Below are 18,913 nucleotides of genomic sequence, written 5' to 3' on the forward strand. Positions count from 1 at the left end.
TTTTGTGGTACGCGGGCCTCTCACTGCTGTGGCCTCTCCCGTTGCGGAGCACAGGCTCCGGACGCGCAGGCTCAGTGGCCATGGCTCACGGGCCCAGCCGCTCCGCGGCATGTGGGATCTTCCCGGACCGGGGCACGAACCCATGTCCCCTGCATCGGCAGGCGGACTCTCAACCACTGCGCCACCAGCGAAGCCCAGGTCTTACTTTTTAAATTTAATGGAAACTTCTGAATTTTGGACTGGGATTTTCAGACCATTTATATTTAATCCTTTGTGAATTAAGAGGTGTTCCAATCTCATTGGAAATCCTTTTGGATTGCTCTTCCTCTGGCCTTGGGTAGTTCCCTGATGTGTGTACCAATCGGTATTCTGCTAAATACTTGAGGTGGCCCTCTGCAGATCTTCAGGGTTCTCTGGGAAACTCTCTGCTTTCTGGTATGTTGTCCTGTGAACTCTGGCTGCCTTGGTCTCCCTGGACTCCCAGCAACATCTTTTCAACTCAGGGAGTCTACCAGGTTCTGCCTGGATTCGTTTTCCCTGTGTTGCTGTCCAGAAACCATCTCACTGTAGTAAGCTGGGGCAATCGTAGGGCTCACCTCATTTGTTTTCTGTCCTCGGGCTTCCCTGTCCTCGACTGCCCAACGTTCAGTTGTCTTGAAAATAGTCGTCTCATACATTTTTTGTTTTTCCTTTTTTGACTGTTTCAGGTGGGAGAGCAAATCCTGTGCCTGTTACTCCATCTTGGCCAGAAGTGGAAGTGTAATGTTTTGATCTTTAAAGTTTCTTTCAGATCAAGAATAATACTACTTCCTAAAATGTACTTCAGAGAAGACGACTGGAAGGGTGTCTCTCAGTGGCTTAGAGATGAGGACTCTCCATGCTTTAGATCCTGATGAGAGTCCAGAGGCTTAGCCTAACTGGAAAATGGAACATGCACGGATTCACTTTTTATTGATGGAGGGTCAATTCATGTTTAGGTATTTTTAATCATGGTAACATGTAAATGTATTTTAAGATGCTTTGACATTAACACTAAATGTCTAAGAAAAGCATCTGAAATACAAATATCCATAGGGCTTTGTATTTTGTCTAGCACACAGGAGGCCCTCAATAAATACCTTTGTAATGAATGAATAAATGATTATGTAGAAAGCTTTGATTTTCTGGAGCCTCTATCAAGAATTCTACATATATCATCAATAACTTTCAAATATCCTGGAATAACAGAAAAAATAAGATTCACGGGGACCTAATAAGAGACTTCTCACGATGACCTTTGTAAATTTATGATAATTTATCACAGACCTGAAAAGTAAGAAAGTAGTTAATATTTAAAATCTATCACCTTAGTAACTTCCCCTTTGAGCACCAGTTTTGAAAATATGACTTCATCTCAAGATTTATTTTATGCACTTATATTGTTAAATAAATCTTTGTTGATCTATTAATTGCTCTATTTTGAAAATGGATTTCACTAGGTTTGATTTTCAGAGTTGTAATAAACTCAGAGTGAAATTGAAAAACTTACATAGTGGTAATTTTTGCTCCACTGAAATACCCTTATAAGTCATGTTTACAGACAGTATTTTTGTATTGTCTCTAATCAATGTTGGCTCATGCAAGATGCCACTTTCAGAAAGAGTTTCAGGCAGAAAATAACACAGGATAAACATTGATTCCATCAATAAATGAAATTTTCTTCTAACATGTTGTTTCTTTTATTTATGAAACCAAAGATGATAATGAAACATTGGGTCAACGGAGCATTTATAGTTCTACTCCATATTTTTCAGCATAATGTCTGATCTTGGGTTAGTAATTTATTCTGAGATCGGTTATTTCTAACCAGATATTTTTTCAGTTCGTCATTACTGATTTTCAAAGCACTGGGGTTCTTGAAGAGAATTCTCTTTCTTTCATCAAATGAGAGAAACAACGATCATTTCTTACTAGTAACAATACTACACTTCTCATGTTTTTTCAAAACATTTAAAAATTATTGTCTTTGCCCCTTTTCTGTCTCCATCTTGACTAGTTGTAAAAAATAGCCCACATTTTGGGATGCAAAAGTTAAGCACAATAATTGCTATCTGGCCTCACTGTACACAGTCTTTGATTGTGTACGAATGCTGATGGTTAGACATTGATCATGTTTAAAAGATTTTCAATTCAGTTCAACAAGCACTCCTCCTATATGCCAGATACCGTGCTAGGCAATGATGATACAAAGGTGAACAAGGCAACTTATTTACAATTGAGGAGCTTATTATCTAGATCAGCAGTTTTTAGTTGCAGGTTCTCAATACCCTAGTATGTTATAATGAGTTGTGAGGTGTGCTGGTATTATACTACCAATATTAGCGAAGGGACTGTTTTTAAAAATTATTTGCATGTTATGAAATAATCCAGAATAGCTACTGCCATAATCATTTCACTTCCACTCACTTGTTTTCTAGCACGTTCCTGATACGATGTTAACCAAGAAAAGTATGATAAAAGTATGTATAGCACATCCTAAGTTTGTTAAAAAAAAATCACGTGGACAAATGGGGTATAAAGATGAAAAGAGTAATTAATGTGATACTTAAGTTATCTGGTACACAAAAATGTCAACAGTGGTTCTCTTTAGTTGGTAGAACTTTCATAATGTCATTGAAAGTAAATAATTCAACGTAATGAAAGAAGAGTTGTACATGATCGTCAAATAGACACTGCAAAATTAATTGCCATTGGAATTCAGAAGAGGAAATCCTTGGAGCTAGAATGGCCATGGAGGACATTACTGGGTGTGTGTGGGGGGGATGTGTCCCAAGGATGGATGACTGCTGCAGAGAATATGAGAACGTGCTAACCTACAACCTCATCCAAGTCAAGAAAGCCCTAAGTCAGGTTCAACTTCACCATACCCACCTACATTGACTCTCACTGAATATATGATTCCAGGTGTATTCAGATCTGGACTAGGTATCTGTTTCTCCCTATAGTATTTTAATTTATGCAGCTTGGGATCAAAGTAGTGTTTTGCAGCTTTGGCATACTAGTGACTCACACTTGCATTCAACTAAACCTCCCAAGTCTATCCCTCTTCATGATGTGTTGAGCAACATTTCTCCCACACGGAATCAGGGTAGCTGTTTCGCCGAGTTTGAGCGCAGCACCCTACATTTACAAACTATTAAATGCCATCTTTTGGATGTGGCTGAGATTTCCAGATCACCGAGATCTAGGAGGATCTGACTCCAATGACTAACATAATGCATCCTTCCAGCCTCCACCCCACCTGAAAGCCTGATGAGAAGACTGGTGAGGCTATGTGCCAGTTATCAACTTATTGCCCCTTAGCTCCAAATACAGGTTCATTGCCTGCTTTGCAATAATGGAGCTGGACCTTGTAAATACTCCTCCTTTGCCAGGTGGTACAATGCTAAGCTTTGTCAGCAGAAGGCACTGGAGGGACAATGGGGGAGGAAGGAGTTTGTCCTCTTGGTACTAGCATGCTCCTCTCAGGCTTCTGCAGCTCATAGCTTCTGTGGAATCCAGCACCTGCAGTGCCTGGTGGCCAGCAGCCCTGGCACCTCCTTAAGGGCGGGTGTCCCCCTGAACAGCTTCACAGAGTAATAACGCTGGTGCAACACTTCCCAGTGAATGGCTTCCTTGGAACCCCTCCAGGCAGCTTCTCCCAGTACTTGAGGTGGCAGATTCGCAGAGAGTCCTACTGGCACAGAACCCCCAGCAAACTTTTCTGCCATCTAGTGAACCACAGCTGCACCCTTTCCAACAAGGTCTGCATCTCAGCTTTGTTGTGGGGAGTCTCTGTAGGGGTGGTGGCTGCTCCTAATATCTGCTCCTTTTCTATTCTTTAGAGGTCTTCTTACCCTTTATTAGCCAATCCTCCATTAACTCCAAACCTCTGTCACAGTTAGTTATTTATATTAACTTTCCCTGTTCAAATTCTGTGTGGCTTTTGTGTTCTGATTAGACCCTGAATGATATAGGTCATTCTTCAAAGTATTGATAAAAATCTCACTGGGACAGAGATACCCAAAAACAAAGCCACCCAAATCCTCCTGATATATAGTAATCTGTTTAATAAGGAAGGATATTTGGTAATATATTATGGAAAGACTCTCGTACAAATGCCCCAAATATAATGTGTGGAGGTTATTTACTGGGGGAGGTGATTATCTGGAGGATGTACTTATGTGTGACGGCTCTTCTCTGCCCTTTGCTGCTCCCTGTGCCTGGAACACCTGCTCTTCCAACTTCCCACACTGGCTCCCTCTTGTCATTCAGGTTTCAGTGCAAATTCAGCGTCTCAGAAAAGCTTGCCCTGACCACTCCATCCATCTCAGCTTGAACTCACCCCCACCCCTGAGCCGTCTATCTCTGAAACATCATCCATTTCGATTTCTTCATGTTATGTATTGTGTTTACTTATTTATTGTCTGTTTTTAACTCCTTGAACATATGCTCCGGGAGAGAACGGTGCCCGTCTCCCCAACACCTCACCCAGTACCTGGCACATAATGGGCGCTCCTTACATATTTGTTGAATTGAGAGCACTTCTCCATGATCTTAGATAAATGAGATGCCATGTTATTTTTTAAAAAGCGATCTAAGGATTCTATTAAGATTTTACACTTCTGAGTTATCCATCAGGGGAGTGTGCAGTTAGAGGCTTTATGAATGATGAGCATTTCTAGAATTGATATCAACTTAATAAAACCAAAGGGTAGAGTCTGTAATCCCCCAAATCAAATGTAACTTGTTATACTAATATACTACTTACCGATTTTGTTTTTCCCTTCTTCATACTTTATCCTTTGTAAAATATGATGTACAATTCTACTTCTCGTGGCATTGTTGAAGAAAGTGTCTTTGTTGTGTATGATGAAGCTGCATACACATATTGAAAGCACAAATTGAGGATTAATTGGAGGCAAGGGATCTAATCTTTGATACAATTTGGTGTGACTTAGACAGAGGTGTCTCCCATCTGTCCCAGAGAGGGTACGTCTGGAACAGCATGAGAGAACCCAGAGGTCACACCAGAGGCAAGAGGCTCACACTCTCAGCAGCTTGGTTCTCAGCCTCCTGAGAACATTCACATCGTTATGTCAGGAAAGAGCTGGAGCTAAATGAAATTAAGTAACTTTCAACTAATACCAAGGCTAAGTCTCATATGTTTGTTTTTTTTTTTTCTCAGTAAGGTCGTTAGATAAATTCAACTAAAAATTCATTTTGTTTTTATCTCCTTTTGTCGTCTACCTCATCCCCTCCCATGTCATTTTCAGGAATTTTAATATCTGAAACTGGTTTGGGTGATAGACACAAGAGTTAGGTGATGAGCTCTGGCCTGGCTCAGGGGTGAGGTCAGAGGCGCGTGTCTAGAAATTGCCTCTCTCCCGCTCCGTTCCCATGTCCCTCCTCTCCTGGAAGGGGTCCCCCTCTCTTCTACAGCATGTACTTAAGATTGCTGCTGTCTCAGCCAAGGGCCCACCCAGCCTCTGCAGTTTCTCACAGGACTTATACACACACACACACACACACACAAACATACACACACCTGACAACACTGAGTTCCCAGTAGGTGTTCCTACCCTACTGAGAGGTTTTCCAGGTAACAGATAGAGCTTCCAGACCATACAATGCAGTAATGAAGTGGCCAGGTCTTCCCCTCCCAAGGACGTGTTAAATGGTAGAATATTAGAGATACTGGGAAAGTATAATTGCTTCGTATATTATAAAGTTTATTAACTCAGCAAACTTTTATTTGGTACTTTGCATGAATTGGACACCATGCAAGGCTTATCAATGGTAGCAGCCATTGCCCTCAAAATCCAACTCAGAAGTCACCTTCCTCAGCAAGTCTCGCCACCCCTCCAACTGCACTTCTGCCACCCAAAGAGTTCAGTACTCTCTCCTCTCTCTCTATTAAGACTTCTTTTCCCAAGAAGATGAATTCTTAGGTGTTGCTCAAATCATTCGGAGATAAAACTGGCCTGGAGAAAGGGTGGCCCAAGCATGGGGTTTGGCTTGGGAATAGAACTGGCAATGTGAGTTTGGGGTAAAGGAGAAAAAGGCCAGAGAATATGAAGACAAACTGTAAATCACACGGACCGATTTCTTGGAGGAGGACTTTCCTCTCATTTCTACTTCTCTTGTATTCTGTTATAGAATACTGTTCTCAGAAAAAAAGTAATTTGGCTTGGTGGAGGAGAGATAAATGCTGTGTGGGTAAATGAGAAAGCTGCAGCATTTATCTTACATCTTTCTCTAGGGTTTTCTGAAAACATTTTATGGCATCAAAGAGGAAGAGGGGAAAACTAAGAGTTACATCAAATGCGGTTCCTTTTATTTTATCCTCCTCTGCTTTTTCACCTTATTTGAGACAGACCACTACACTTTAATACCAATAAAGATGGCATAAAGAAGTAGACAACAAATAAAAAAGCCCATTTTTGACTCACAGTTTCAGATAACTGAAAGCTGATAAGCATGACCGTGCTTGACAAGACAATTCTGGGCTAAAAGCGCATGTCCCTCCTCCATTAAATGGTTTTCCGCTTCCTTCTGTTTCTGATAGCACCCCATTACATTTTGGGAGCTCATGTAACAGTTCTCTATAATAAGCACCACAGGTGAACTTCACAATTTTGTTTTCCTCTTCTTTACATCTAGGTTGTACGTGGATCCTGGAGATTCTACAGTGGGAACAAATATATAGAGCATGTGCTTCCAGGCACTATTCTAAGCTCCAGATATGGTAACTCATTCCACGCTTATAATAAGCCGGGAGGTCAGTACTGTATAGCCCCATGTTACAGGTGAAGAACCAGAGAGGTTAAGTGATACACCCAAGTCACTCAGTAAGGATCAGAGCCAGGATCTGAACTCAGGCAGTCTGGCTCCAGAGGCTGTCATCTTATCCACGCCACTCACTTGCCTCCCTGGGGCAGAAACTTCTGACTCCTGGACGTTAGTTCTCCTGGGGATCAGCCCAAGAGTTGCTCTGCTGGGAATGCTCTCCTTGTTTCTACTTATCCTTAGAGCCTCAGCTCAGGTCACATCTCCCTCCGGGGGTCTTCCCTGACTCCCCCACACACACCCTGAAGAGTAATGTGGTGCTACGAAAAGAGAAGGGAGCAGAAAAACCATCTCATGAAGGAGAGAGATGAAACTTTAGCTTCAGCATCACGCCCACGTTCCCTTAAGACTTTGAAGTGAGACAGACCTCAGTCTGAACCCCAGCCTTGCCACTTACTGTGTGGTGTTGGGACCGTCCCTCAACTCCCCTGGGTCTTGGTTTCCTCATCTGTGAAATGGGATAGCACTGTAATCCTTTTCATAGGGTTTCTGCAGAATTCGGTGAGGTGAGGGACACTGTTGAGCCCGAGTCTGGCATTCAATCAGCTCGCAGAGTTAGCTATCACCATTGCTGTTGTTTCTATGACATCATATAGAACTTGTCTGCCTACATGACTGTCTTCTCTGTAAGAGCTTCTTCAGAGCAGGGACCGACCATGTGCGTCTCTATTTCCAGTACTGGTACGGGGTTTGGCATATGATAAGCCCTTAAAGTTGGCTCAAGTGAGAACAAATGAGATCTTCTGGAGAACCCCAGCTAACGTGGGGGCCTATGAGACTAACTGTCATCTCATTATACCTTGGCCTCTATTTCTGCTTCCTGGAAACCTTTCTACCCACTCCATCTTTCCAGCTACCATATGAACTATTCTCTCCACGTTACTTGTCTAAGGATCTTCTTGTAGGGTGTGGAGCAATCTCATTTTCTCTGTCACTCCTTCAAACTGGAGGGCTAAGAGAAAGAACAGTGATGACTTCCTACATCACGGTTCTTGAGCTTTTCTTCGCCACTTACAAAACAACCCTCTTCAAATGAAATCACACACAAACACCATGTAAGTGGAGCTGTTTGGGGAAATGTAAGACTTGGTACTCAGTCTCTGAGGTATGAGGGTTCCACCCAGGCTTAGAAACTCAGCTCTGCTTTCACACATAGCTGCTGGGCAGCAAACAAGTACAAATTGTATGAGGGCATCTTGACCAGGTCTATCAAAATTATTCAAATAGCCTCATCACATCTCCTCTGATCTAGCAATTCCTCTCTGGAAATTTATTCTACAAGTATGCTCACCCATGTGCAAAGTGACAGACGTACAAGAATGTTCACTGTGGCATGGGTTATAACAGCAAACCTCTGGAAATGACCTAAATAATTCATCAGCAGAGGAGGGGATAAACAAATAATGGTACAACTCTACAATGGAACACTGCAGCTGTAAAGAGATTAAGGATGCTCAGTGTAGATATAAAAAATCTCCAAGATACTACAGCGCAAAAATAAGGTTCAAAACAGCCATACAGCTATTTGTGTCCAAGAGGAAAACATATACATGTAAAGGAGTACATAGATATATGCGTTGACATGTATGTTTGCCGGTGCATGCATAGAATGACTATGGAAGGATATATAAACATCTGGAAAGACTGGTTGCCCTATGGGAAGAACTAGGTGACTGGGAAGGTAGGAAGAAAACTTCACTGTACACACTTAAGACGTTTTTATCATAAGTAAGTACTACCTATAAAAAAAAACCCTGAAATATTAGAAAAAAGAAAATTTTAAGGGAAAATGCAATTTCTGTTCTAGGTTGTTCTTACTTTCACCCTCAGTGGTGAGGAAGGGAATAAACTGCTGAATTGGTGGAGGATCAACTATATGATTAAGGCTCTAAACATCTATCTCCTTATCCTACCCCTTGGAGGAATTCTGTAACATGCCCAAAGTCGTACAACCAGCAGGTGTTGAGAAAGGGTTAAAAAACCAAATGCCGGGCTTCTCCAGTGGCACAGTGGTTGAGAATCCGCCTGCCGAAGCAGGGGACACGGGTTCGTGCCCCGGTCTGGGAAGATCCCACATGCCGCGGAGCAACTAAGCCTGTGCGCCACAACTACTGAGCCTGCGCTTTCGAGCCCACGAGCCACAGCTACTGAGCCCGCATGCCACAACTACTGAAGCCCGCGCACCTAGAGCCCGTGCTCCGCAACAAGAGAAGCCACCGCAGTGAGAAGCCCACGCACCACAACAAACAGTAGCCCCCACTGTCCACAACTAGAGAAAGCCCACGTACAGCAACAAAGACCCAACGCAGCCAAAAATAAATAAATAAATAATAATAATAATAAAAAAACCCCAAATGCCTTGCTCCAAATCTTCCCATTCTTTTGTAAAAGGAACTGCTGGAAGGTCTGCCTGTGTGCATGTGTGTGAAGGGGGCTTTCTGAATGCTTCCATCTTGCCCTATGAGGAAGGCCCTGCTCACTAAGTAATGGACAGACCTGAGCCTGAAGCTCCCGCTGACCCCCTCCAGGACCTCTACCCTCCTGCCTTCCCTGGAGAACAGCTCTTGGTTTTTACTTGGGAAGGCTCCGACCTCCTTTACTCGAGGAGGGATGAAATAGAAAAGGAAAATGCTGTGAAACTGAGGTTCAACTCCAGACCTCCTGGGGCTGTGGTTATTTGCTCTTTACTGATATGTCCTCCTGTGGTCAGCTGTCCACGGCAGTGTGGTAGAGTATCACAATATGCTGCTTGTTTATCAGTCAAGCATTCTGTTTGCTCTGTGCAAAGCACTGTGTGTTGAGGGTGTTATACATGGAGGTGGGTGGAGGGTGGGAAGGGACGTGGATGTTAGGTATGCATGTATTTTAATTAGGGGACTGCAAACGTGGAAAGAACCCAGCTCCTTTCTTATATATTCCTATTTGATAAAATGAGAAACACGCCAACATTCAAGGGTGTGAACTGGGGAAAGGTGCTTGTTAGAGCCGGGTATAAACTCAGCTTACGAAGCGTGCCACTTGTAAAGCAGATAACAACTCATTTCTTTTTCCTGAACTTTCCTCTTAGGCCACAGTTATGAGGATAAGACTACACTGTCTTCACAATTACTTTAGTTTGAATTGGCTAGAGGCCAGTACTGTTGGATAAAAATTTCTAAGATAATGGAAATGTTCTATATCTGTGCTATCCAATATGGTAGCCACTGGTCATATGTATCTATTAAGCATCTGAACTGTGGCTCGTGTAACTGAGAAAGTGAATTTTTACTTTAATTTAAACTGATTAAAATTTAAACAAGCCACACGTGGCTGGGAGCTAACTGATACTGACAGTGCAGATAAACAAGTGCCTGGACTGTGGACGACACTTTGAGTAAGCAGGCCGAGCCTAACGATGGGGTCCTTATCTTGCATCCCCCTTTGACTACAGAAACTGGAGCAGGAAACTGGGAGAGGGGTGAGCGTGCCCTCCAGGTCCATGTACAGGTTTCCTGAAGACCTGAATTCAAGTCCTGCTCTTCTCCTTTAGCTGTGTGGTTTGGGGGAGGTCACTGAGTCTCTCTGAGACACAGTAATCTGTCAGGAAAATAAGGGTCGTAATGCCTTAACTGCCCAAGGACAGGGTTAGACAGTCACAAAGCGAGACGATAAATTACTGAGATAGATCACTAAACCTAGTTGGTAGGCAGTTGGATATAGTGTCCAGTCGTCTATTTGAGATCACATTTGTAGTCTAAGAGACAACTCAAACCGAACACGTCCCAGACAGAACTTTTGATCTGCACCTTTGTAAAAGAAAAACCTGCTTTCTCCCTGGTCTTTTCCATCTTAAAAAATGGCACTACTATGCACCCAAGTTCTCAAGTCACAAACTTGAAATTATCTTTGATCCTCTGTCTCTCATATCTGATATCCAATCAAGTTCTTTGGGTTCCTCTTCCCAAATGTTACCCTGAATCTGATCCTTTCTCACACTTCTTGCTTCAAAGCTGTTTCCAGGACTACCGCAGTAGCCGCCTGACTATTCTAATTTCACTCTTTCTCCCTTTAGTTCATCCTCTATGAATCTATGAGGCAATGATCTTTCAAAACATAAATAAAATCTTATCCCTCTTTTGCTTAAAGCTCTTCAATGACATCCCACCGATTTTTGAATAAAGCCCAAACACCTTTCCATGGTCTAAATGCTCATACATGGTCTGGTTCTTGCTTACACCAATGACTTCATCTCCTTTCTTTTTCCCCTTGGTCGCTGTAAACTGGCAACCTTGCCCTTTTTTCTGTCCTTGGGAAAAAAAATCCAGCTTGTTATTGCCTAGGGCTTTTGCCCATGCTGTTCCTAGATTTTTGCATCACTTTTTGGTCTCAACTTAAATGTCACGTCCTTACCATCCTAGCTAGGACTGTCACTCTCCTGCTTCACCAGTTACTCCCTCTCTGTTCTGTTACCTTGTTTTATTTTCTTCTTAAGTTTTATTTTGAATTTTTTTTAATTGGGGCAGGGGTGGGGAGAGATGTATCTACATGTTCACCGTCTGCCCCCCTTCTCCTGCAGAATGCAGGCAGGGCTTGGACTGCCTTGTTCCTTATTCTAGGGCCCGAGTGAAAAATCAGACCATGTGTTTTCCATACCTAGAGACCCACTGAACGTTGCAGAGATTGTCAGATTATATCACAGATACATTTTTCTCTAACTTAAAGATTCTGAAAATCAGTTTTATTTTATAATTATGCTTTCTTCGTATATGTTACTACTTTGGGGGAAATAAAGGGAATGAAGAGGCTTTTAAAAATTTGGTTTAATACCTACCTTATGACATTTCTGAAATTGATAAAATAAACAAGTATCCTCCAAGATATGAAAATCTCCATGTTTTAAAACTTCAAGTGGAAACTTTCTCAAGAAGCATTTAACTACCTATAGATGGTGCTGTATACGTATTTTAGATTCTTAGCCAATTATTGACTTCTATAAATTTTAAAATCTAAGGCATATGGCAAAGAAAGAAACAGATTATTAATCAAGGCATGTTTCTTGGCCCTAGAGTACAGGGGCTTGAAGCACGTGCCCCACTGGATTTCAGAACTGTTCTGCTTCTGTTGCTCTCCATTTTGAACGGAAGCATCTATTGTAATTACCTGAGCCCATCCTATACCTGAAGAGCTGCTTCCAAGGATTCTCATCCCCAATTGAACCTGATGGTGGAACAAAAGATCCTGGACTTTGAGCCTAATGTCATATTGGGATGAGAACTTTGGGGATCCTGAAATGGGAATAAGCATATTTTCTCTGTGGGAGAAATGTGAATAAAATACATGCCAGACGGAAGACTGTGGTGGAATGCAAAGAACGGTCACAATTCCTCCCATTCCTATATACACACCCCATTGTGATGTGAATTTCTTGCTTCTTCCATCAAGAGATAGAGTCTATCTCTTCACCTCTTGAATCTGAGTATGTCTTATGACTGGCTTTCATCAACAGAATGTGGAAGAAGTGATTTTTGTTGAGTTCTGAGCTGAGGCCCAAGCTCTGAGCACCCACTCCCGTCCACTTGGAACACTGCCCCAAGACTGTCAACATACGGAAGCCTGAGCTAGCCTCTCTGAAGATAAATGACCATGTAGAGAGAGAAGCCCAGCTACAAGCTGGCACCACCCACCAGACATGTAAGGGAGAGAATTTCAGACTGTCCAGCCTGGCTGAGCAAAGAGACGACTGCAACCACGTGTTGACTCCAGCTGAAACCAGTGGAAGAACCGACCAGCTGATTCCAGCACAAACTGCTTAAACAAAAGAACCATGAGCAAATAAAACGTGTGCTGTTTTAAGCCAGTAACTTTTACTGTTACATAGCAGTAGATGACCAACAGACCAGTCTCTCGTGATGGTTGAAACTGTACCATTTCATAATACAAAAAGAACAGTGAAGGTTAATGCCTTAAAGATAAATATTTCAGGAAACTTTCTTCATTAGACTTTTAAATAGAGACCTCCCTTTTTTTTTTAACAAAGAGAAGCAAAGGTGATACTGTTAACTGTCACTTAAATTACGTCCTCAAATTAGTGAAAATCTAAGTAGGAACAAAGCAACCAATTAATTTTTTTAAGACCTATTTTGATAGTTTTGGGGGCTTTAGGCAACTGCAGTGCAATAACTTTTTCATTTGGCTGCACCACACAGCTTGTGGAATTTTAGTTCCCCGAACAGGGATTGAACCTGGGCCCTTGGCAGTGAGATCACGGAGTCCTAACTACTGGACCACCAGGGAATTCCCCTAACTTCTTACGTATACTTGTTATGAGGAAAAGGATGAGATGATTATCGAACTAAATATATAATATTCAGAGTCCACCGACTGGTAAAAATTTTCAGGCCTCTTTTTAGGCGATAAGCTACTGGAATGTGAGGCATTTTTATTCCAATGGTCATTTTTAATTGTACTTCACAATCTCACCTTTTCTATTTGAATGTTAAATACAAATTAAGAAATACTTGCTCTTGAGACTTTCAGGTAAGGATGGAAAATTAAACACCTGTATTCAATTTTTCTCTCTCTCAAAACCCCGTGAAAATAATAGCAATGTGTGTGTATTTGTGTTTAAATAAACGTGTAACACTCAAGGGACAGGGATAGCAGAAGAAAATAGCAAGAAAATGTTGGAATGAGAAAAGTAGACCGACAAGTGGTAACAGAGTTAGGAGACCAGAAAAAGCTGAATACTAAATCAGCTCTGGGGAGAACCAAGACAAATTATATTTATGCTACAAAAGCTCATAAAATCATAGAACTGGGGCACCAGTGACCTCTAGAAGTGGGCTGAAGGGGATGCTAAAATAAGTACTGGCTGAAAGCTGTTTAGGAAGAAGTCAGATCCCCAGATCCTCACTTGTACTCTAACAGAGTACTGGAGTTTTTTTTGTTTGTTTGTTTGTTTTGATAGGGTAATATAGTCTCTGAACTGAGACATCAGGCATGGTTAGGAGTAGGAGTGCCATAGTGAACTCTGGAGGATCAAGTGAATATTTGCATCCTGGAAACTGAGACTCCCAGCTATCTTCATCCATTTAGGCTCTATAACACTGGCAGCCAGGCCTTGACTTTTCAGGCAGAAGACTGGCAGAGACCTCTCTGGGGAATCCGACCAGCCTAAGATGAAAAATCTAAAGTGACATCAGAGACTCCAAAATAAAACTACCCAGCCACAAAGCCCACAGTTGACAGGCCCCACCTTATACTCTAAACTTCTTCTCAAGTTTTGCATTTCCTGTTCTTAAATATGGACAGCCAGCCAAAGAGTACTACATATCCGAAGAAATCTATTAACATAAAAGATAGAGAAAAATGCAAAGAGACAAAAACAATCAGAAAGAAATACATTAGAGGAAATTAGGCTATGTAGAGTGATGAAATATTTAAAAAATCATTATGAATAGGCCATATATGACAAGCCCACAACTGACATCACACTCAATGATGAAAAGCTGAAAGTTTTTCTTCTAATATCAGGAACAAGACAAGAGGCCAACTGTTGTAACTTTTATTCACATACTATTGGATGTTCACTAAACATATTGTGATAATCACGTCATGATGTATGTAAGTCAAATCATTATGCTGTACACCTTAACCTTATACAGTGTTGTATGTCAATTACATCTCAATAAAAATGGGAGGAAAAAAGACAACCCCCTCCTTTCCCCCCAAACGCCATAGTATTAGAAGTCCTAGGCAGAGCAATTAGGCAAGAAAAAGAAATAAAAGGCATTTAAATTGGAAAAGAAGAAGTAAAACTGTCACTATGTGCAGATGACATGATATTATTTATAGAAAACCTTAAATTCTCCACTAAAAAACTGTAAAACTAACAAATGCAGTAAAGTTATAGGATAAAAAATCAACATACAAAAATTTGTTGCATTTCTATACACTAATAATGAACTCTCAGAAAGAGAAATTTTAAAATCTCATTTACAATTGCATCAAAGAGAATAAAATACCTAGAAATATATTTAACCAAGGACGTGAAAGACCTGTACACTGAAAACTGTAAGACATTGATGAAAGAAATTGAAAAAGACACAAATGGAAAGATATTCCATGCTCATAAGCTGGAAAAATTAATATTGTTAAAATGTCCATACTACCTAAAGCAATCTATAGATTCAATGTAGTCCCTCTCAAAATTCCAAAGGCATTTTTCACAGAGATAGAAAAAAAAATCTTAAAATTTGTATGGAATTACAAAAGACCCTGAATAGCCAAAGCAATCTTGAGAAAAAACAAAGCTGGAGGTATCACATGCCTTGATTTCAAACTATATTACAAAGCTGCAGTAATCAAAACAATATGGTACTGGCATAAAAGCGGACACAAAGATCAACGGGACAGAACTGAGAGACCAGAAATAAACCCACACACATATGGTCAATTAATTTATGACAAAGGAGCCAACAACATACAATGGGGGAAAGGACAGCCTCTTTCATAAATGGTGTTGGGAAAACTGGAGAGTCACATGCAAAAGTATGAAACTGGACCACTATCTTACACTATACATAAAAATTAACTCAAAATGGATTAAAAACTTGAATGTAAGACCTGAGACCATAAAACTCCTAGAAGAAAATATAAGCAGTAAGCTCCCTGACATTGGTTTTGGTGATGATTTATTTGGATTTGACACCAAAAGCAAAGGCAACAAAAACAAAACTAAACAAGCGGTACTACATCAAACTAAAAAGCTTCTGCACAGAGAAGGAAGCCATCAACAAAATGAAAAGGAAACCTATGAAATGGGAGAAAATATTTGTAAATCATATACCTGATAAGGGGTTAATATCTGAAATATATAAAGAACTCATACAACTCAATAGCAAAAAAAAACAATCTGATATAAAAAAATGGGCAGAGGATCTGAATAGACATTTTTCTAAAGAAGACATACAGATGGCCAACATGAAAAGATGCTCAACATCACTAATCATCAGAGAAAATAAAATCAAAACCACAATGAGATACCATCTCAAACCTATCAGAATGGCTATTATCAAAAAGACAAGAAACAAGTGTTGGTGAGGATGTGGAAAAAAGGGAGTCCTTTTGCACTGCTGGTGGGATTTTAAACTGGTACAGCCACTATTGAAAACAGCACAGACGTTCCTCAAAAAATTAAAAATAGAACTACCATATACCATATGATGCAGCAATTCCACTTCTGGGTATTTATCTGAAGGAAATGAAAATACTAACTTGAAAAGATATATGTGCCCCCATATTTATTACAGTATTATTTATAATAGCCAAGATATGGAAGCAACCTGTGTCCATCAATAAATGAATAATAAAGAAAATGTGGTGTTGTACATAGATATAACTCAGACATAAAAAAGAAGGAAATCTTGCCATGTAATGACATGGATGAACACCGAGGGCATTATGCTAAGTGAAGTAAGTCAGAGGAAGATAGACCAATAACCTATGATCTTGCTTATATGTGGAATCTAAAAAAGAAAACAAGCTCCTGGATTCGGAGAACAAATGAACAAACTGGTGGTTACTGAGGGTGGGGGGTGGACAAAGTTGGTGAAGGGGATCAAAGGGTACAAACTTGCACCTATAAAATAAATAAGTTATGGGGAAGTAATGTACAGCATGATGTCTTTAGTTAATAATACTGTATTGCATATTTGAAAGTTGCTAAGGGTAAATCTTAAAAGTTATCACAAGAAAAAAAACTGGTAACTATGTATGGTGACGGATGTTAACTAGACTTATTGTGGTGATCCTTTTGCAGTATATACAAATAATCATTATACTGTACACCTGAAACCACTGTGTTACATGTCAATTATACCTCAATTTAAAAAATCATTATGTTCAGAGAGTTAAGAAGATAATGCAATTGTGAAAAAAGCTCAAAATATGATCTTAAAAAGCTAGAACCTTATGAGAATAAAATAGTCCTTTGAAACTAAAACAAAATGAGAGCAGGAATTAAAGCTCAATAGAAGAATTTGAAAATAAGTTGTAGAAATCTCCCAGGGCAAAAAGGTATACATAACAAATGGAGAGGAAAGATAAGGATGTGAGAGTCTCAGCTCAGGAAGTCCAATATCTGAAAAATAAGAATTCTAGAAGGAGAAGAACGACTCATCCACAAAATTCAAGAATTATTCAAGAAAATTTCTGTGAACTGAAAGATAAGAGCAGTCAAGTTGAAAGGGACCAGTACAATAGATGACCACAGAGCCACATCAAGATACGTAACTATGATATTTCAGAACACGGGGGACAAAGAAATGATCATACAAGCTTCCATAGAGGAGAAAACAAGTTACATAGAGGGAATTAGGAACTGGAATGTTTTTAAAGTTCTCAGCGGCAATATTGAGTTTTAGAATCAAAGGATCAAGACTTTAAAAATTCTAAGGGAAAAGGATTTCTATACCTAGTCAAACTATCATTACAAATGAAGTATAACAACTACGTGTATTTGTTTGCTACAGCTGCCATAACAAAGTGCAATGGATTGGGTAGGTTAAACAATAAAAATTTATTTTCTCACAATTCAGAAGGAAGAAGCTGCCTCATGGATACATAGAATACTTTTTATGAACCCAAGAGCTCTTATAATAGCAGCTACTTTATTGGTTCAAGGTAAAACAAACCTGGGTTAGAGTCTTGGTTCTGCCAAGTACTAACTATTTGAATTTTTATTAAAAAGTAACTTCTCTAAGCCTCAGTATCCTGATCTTTCAAATGGGTCAACAATAAAACCCACTTCAGAGAGAGGTTTGAAGATCAGGAGGCGTTGCCTGCAGTGCACTCATGTACACACTGTGCTCATAAATGGTAGGTTTATGATATTATTAGCTCTCTTTGACACTGTTTATAAAGATTACTGATCCTCAAAGTTCTAACACGCCCTGATAAATAAGTACCTCCTATTTTGAAGTCAAGTATTAAAAAGTCTTTATCTTAATAAAATATTTTCAGATACACAAAAATGCTGTATTCCTAAAAATACAGCATTAGATTGTATGTTTAAAAACTTTACAGAAATGGTATCATGCTCTACTCATTCTTCTGCAACTTACTTTCCTTGTGCAACCATGTGAGCTTCATTCATGTTGACAAAAGGAGCTCTAGTCCAATCATATTTCCTGCTGCTTAGAAGTCTGTTGTATGAGGACACTACAGTTTGTGGGTTCACTTTCCTGCTGGTGGATATGTAGGCTATTTCTAATGTTTCATTATTATAAACAATGCTGCAAAATGCACATGAGCAAGTGTTTCTCAAAGAAGAACATATCTAAGAGTGGAATTTCTGGTATGTTCATTTGGACAGGTTTTAAGAAAGAAGCAACAGACAAACTTGGGAGTCTCATCCACGTGTCACATCAGGACATGATTAGTGGTGAGGTGTGTCACAATTAATTTGACACTAGTAACAGTTAAAGTGCCTAAACTTGGGAATGGAATATATGGGAGTAAACTGATGTTATTATAAAGGTACCTCAAATCCATTCTAATTATTTTTTAAAACCAATGTACTGTTTAGAGGAACAGTAAAGCACAAAGGAGTGTGTTGCATAAGTAACCATTCCCGTGTGTCATGGTAAAAAAAGGTTGGAGAATCATTGCTTGAATCAAATATTTTTAAAATGTCAGTCACCTGACACGAGAATATGCATTCACTTGGCCTATTGTTAAGACATCGTAGGCCAAACAGTATCTCTGATGTTGGCTAGGTATACACAGAACCAAGCGAACTAGGGAGATGGACAGTTATCTGGATAATTCTGGAGGAAGAGGAGGTGGCAGGAGGAGCAAAGGATGGAGGGAAGAAGAAGAGAGAGAAAAGTGATATCCTGGAATTAGTAACAATTCAGGCCAATCCTAAAGTATCTCCATCTTTAGTGAGAAAGTTCACATATATCGAAATTATCTATTTATATATCAGGTACATATATTATTAACAATAACAAATTTACTGAACATTTATCATATGTACTTAAATACTGTGTTGCTACTTTTTACA

The 18,913-nt window shown here is 40.0% G+C and overlaps 1 protein-coding gene across 1 annotated transcript in view; it reads right to left on the minus strand.

Annotated features, from left to right (window-relative positions):
- Positions 1-18,913, minus strand: part of ANO4 (anoctamin 4) — a gene marked incomplete at its 5' end in the record, with an annotated part of 223,755 nt that overhangs the window by 101,858 nt on the left and 102,984 nt on the right. Inside the window, one exon of the mRNA XM_024732131.1 lies at positions 4,790-4,896. Within this exon, the coding sequence (XP_024587899.1) occupies positions 4,790-4,896 (107 nt within the window). The remainder of the gene's footprint in view (positions 1-4,789; positions 4,897-18,913) is intronic.

This window comes from Neophocaena asiaeorientalis, unplaced genomic scaffold, assembly GCF_003031525.2.
Source record: "Neophocaena asiaeorientalis asiaeorientalis breed wild unplaced genomic scaffold, Neophocaena_asiaeorientalis_V1.1 scaffold418, whole genome shotgun sequence".
Lineage (NCBI taxonomy): Eukaryota > Metazoa > Chordata > Mammalia > Artiodactyla > Phocoenidae > Neophocaena > Neophocaena asiaeorientalis.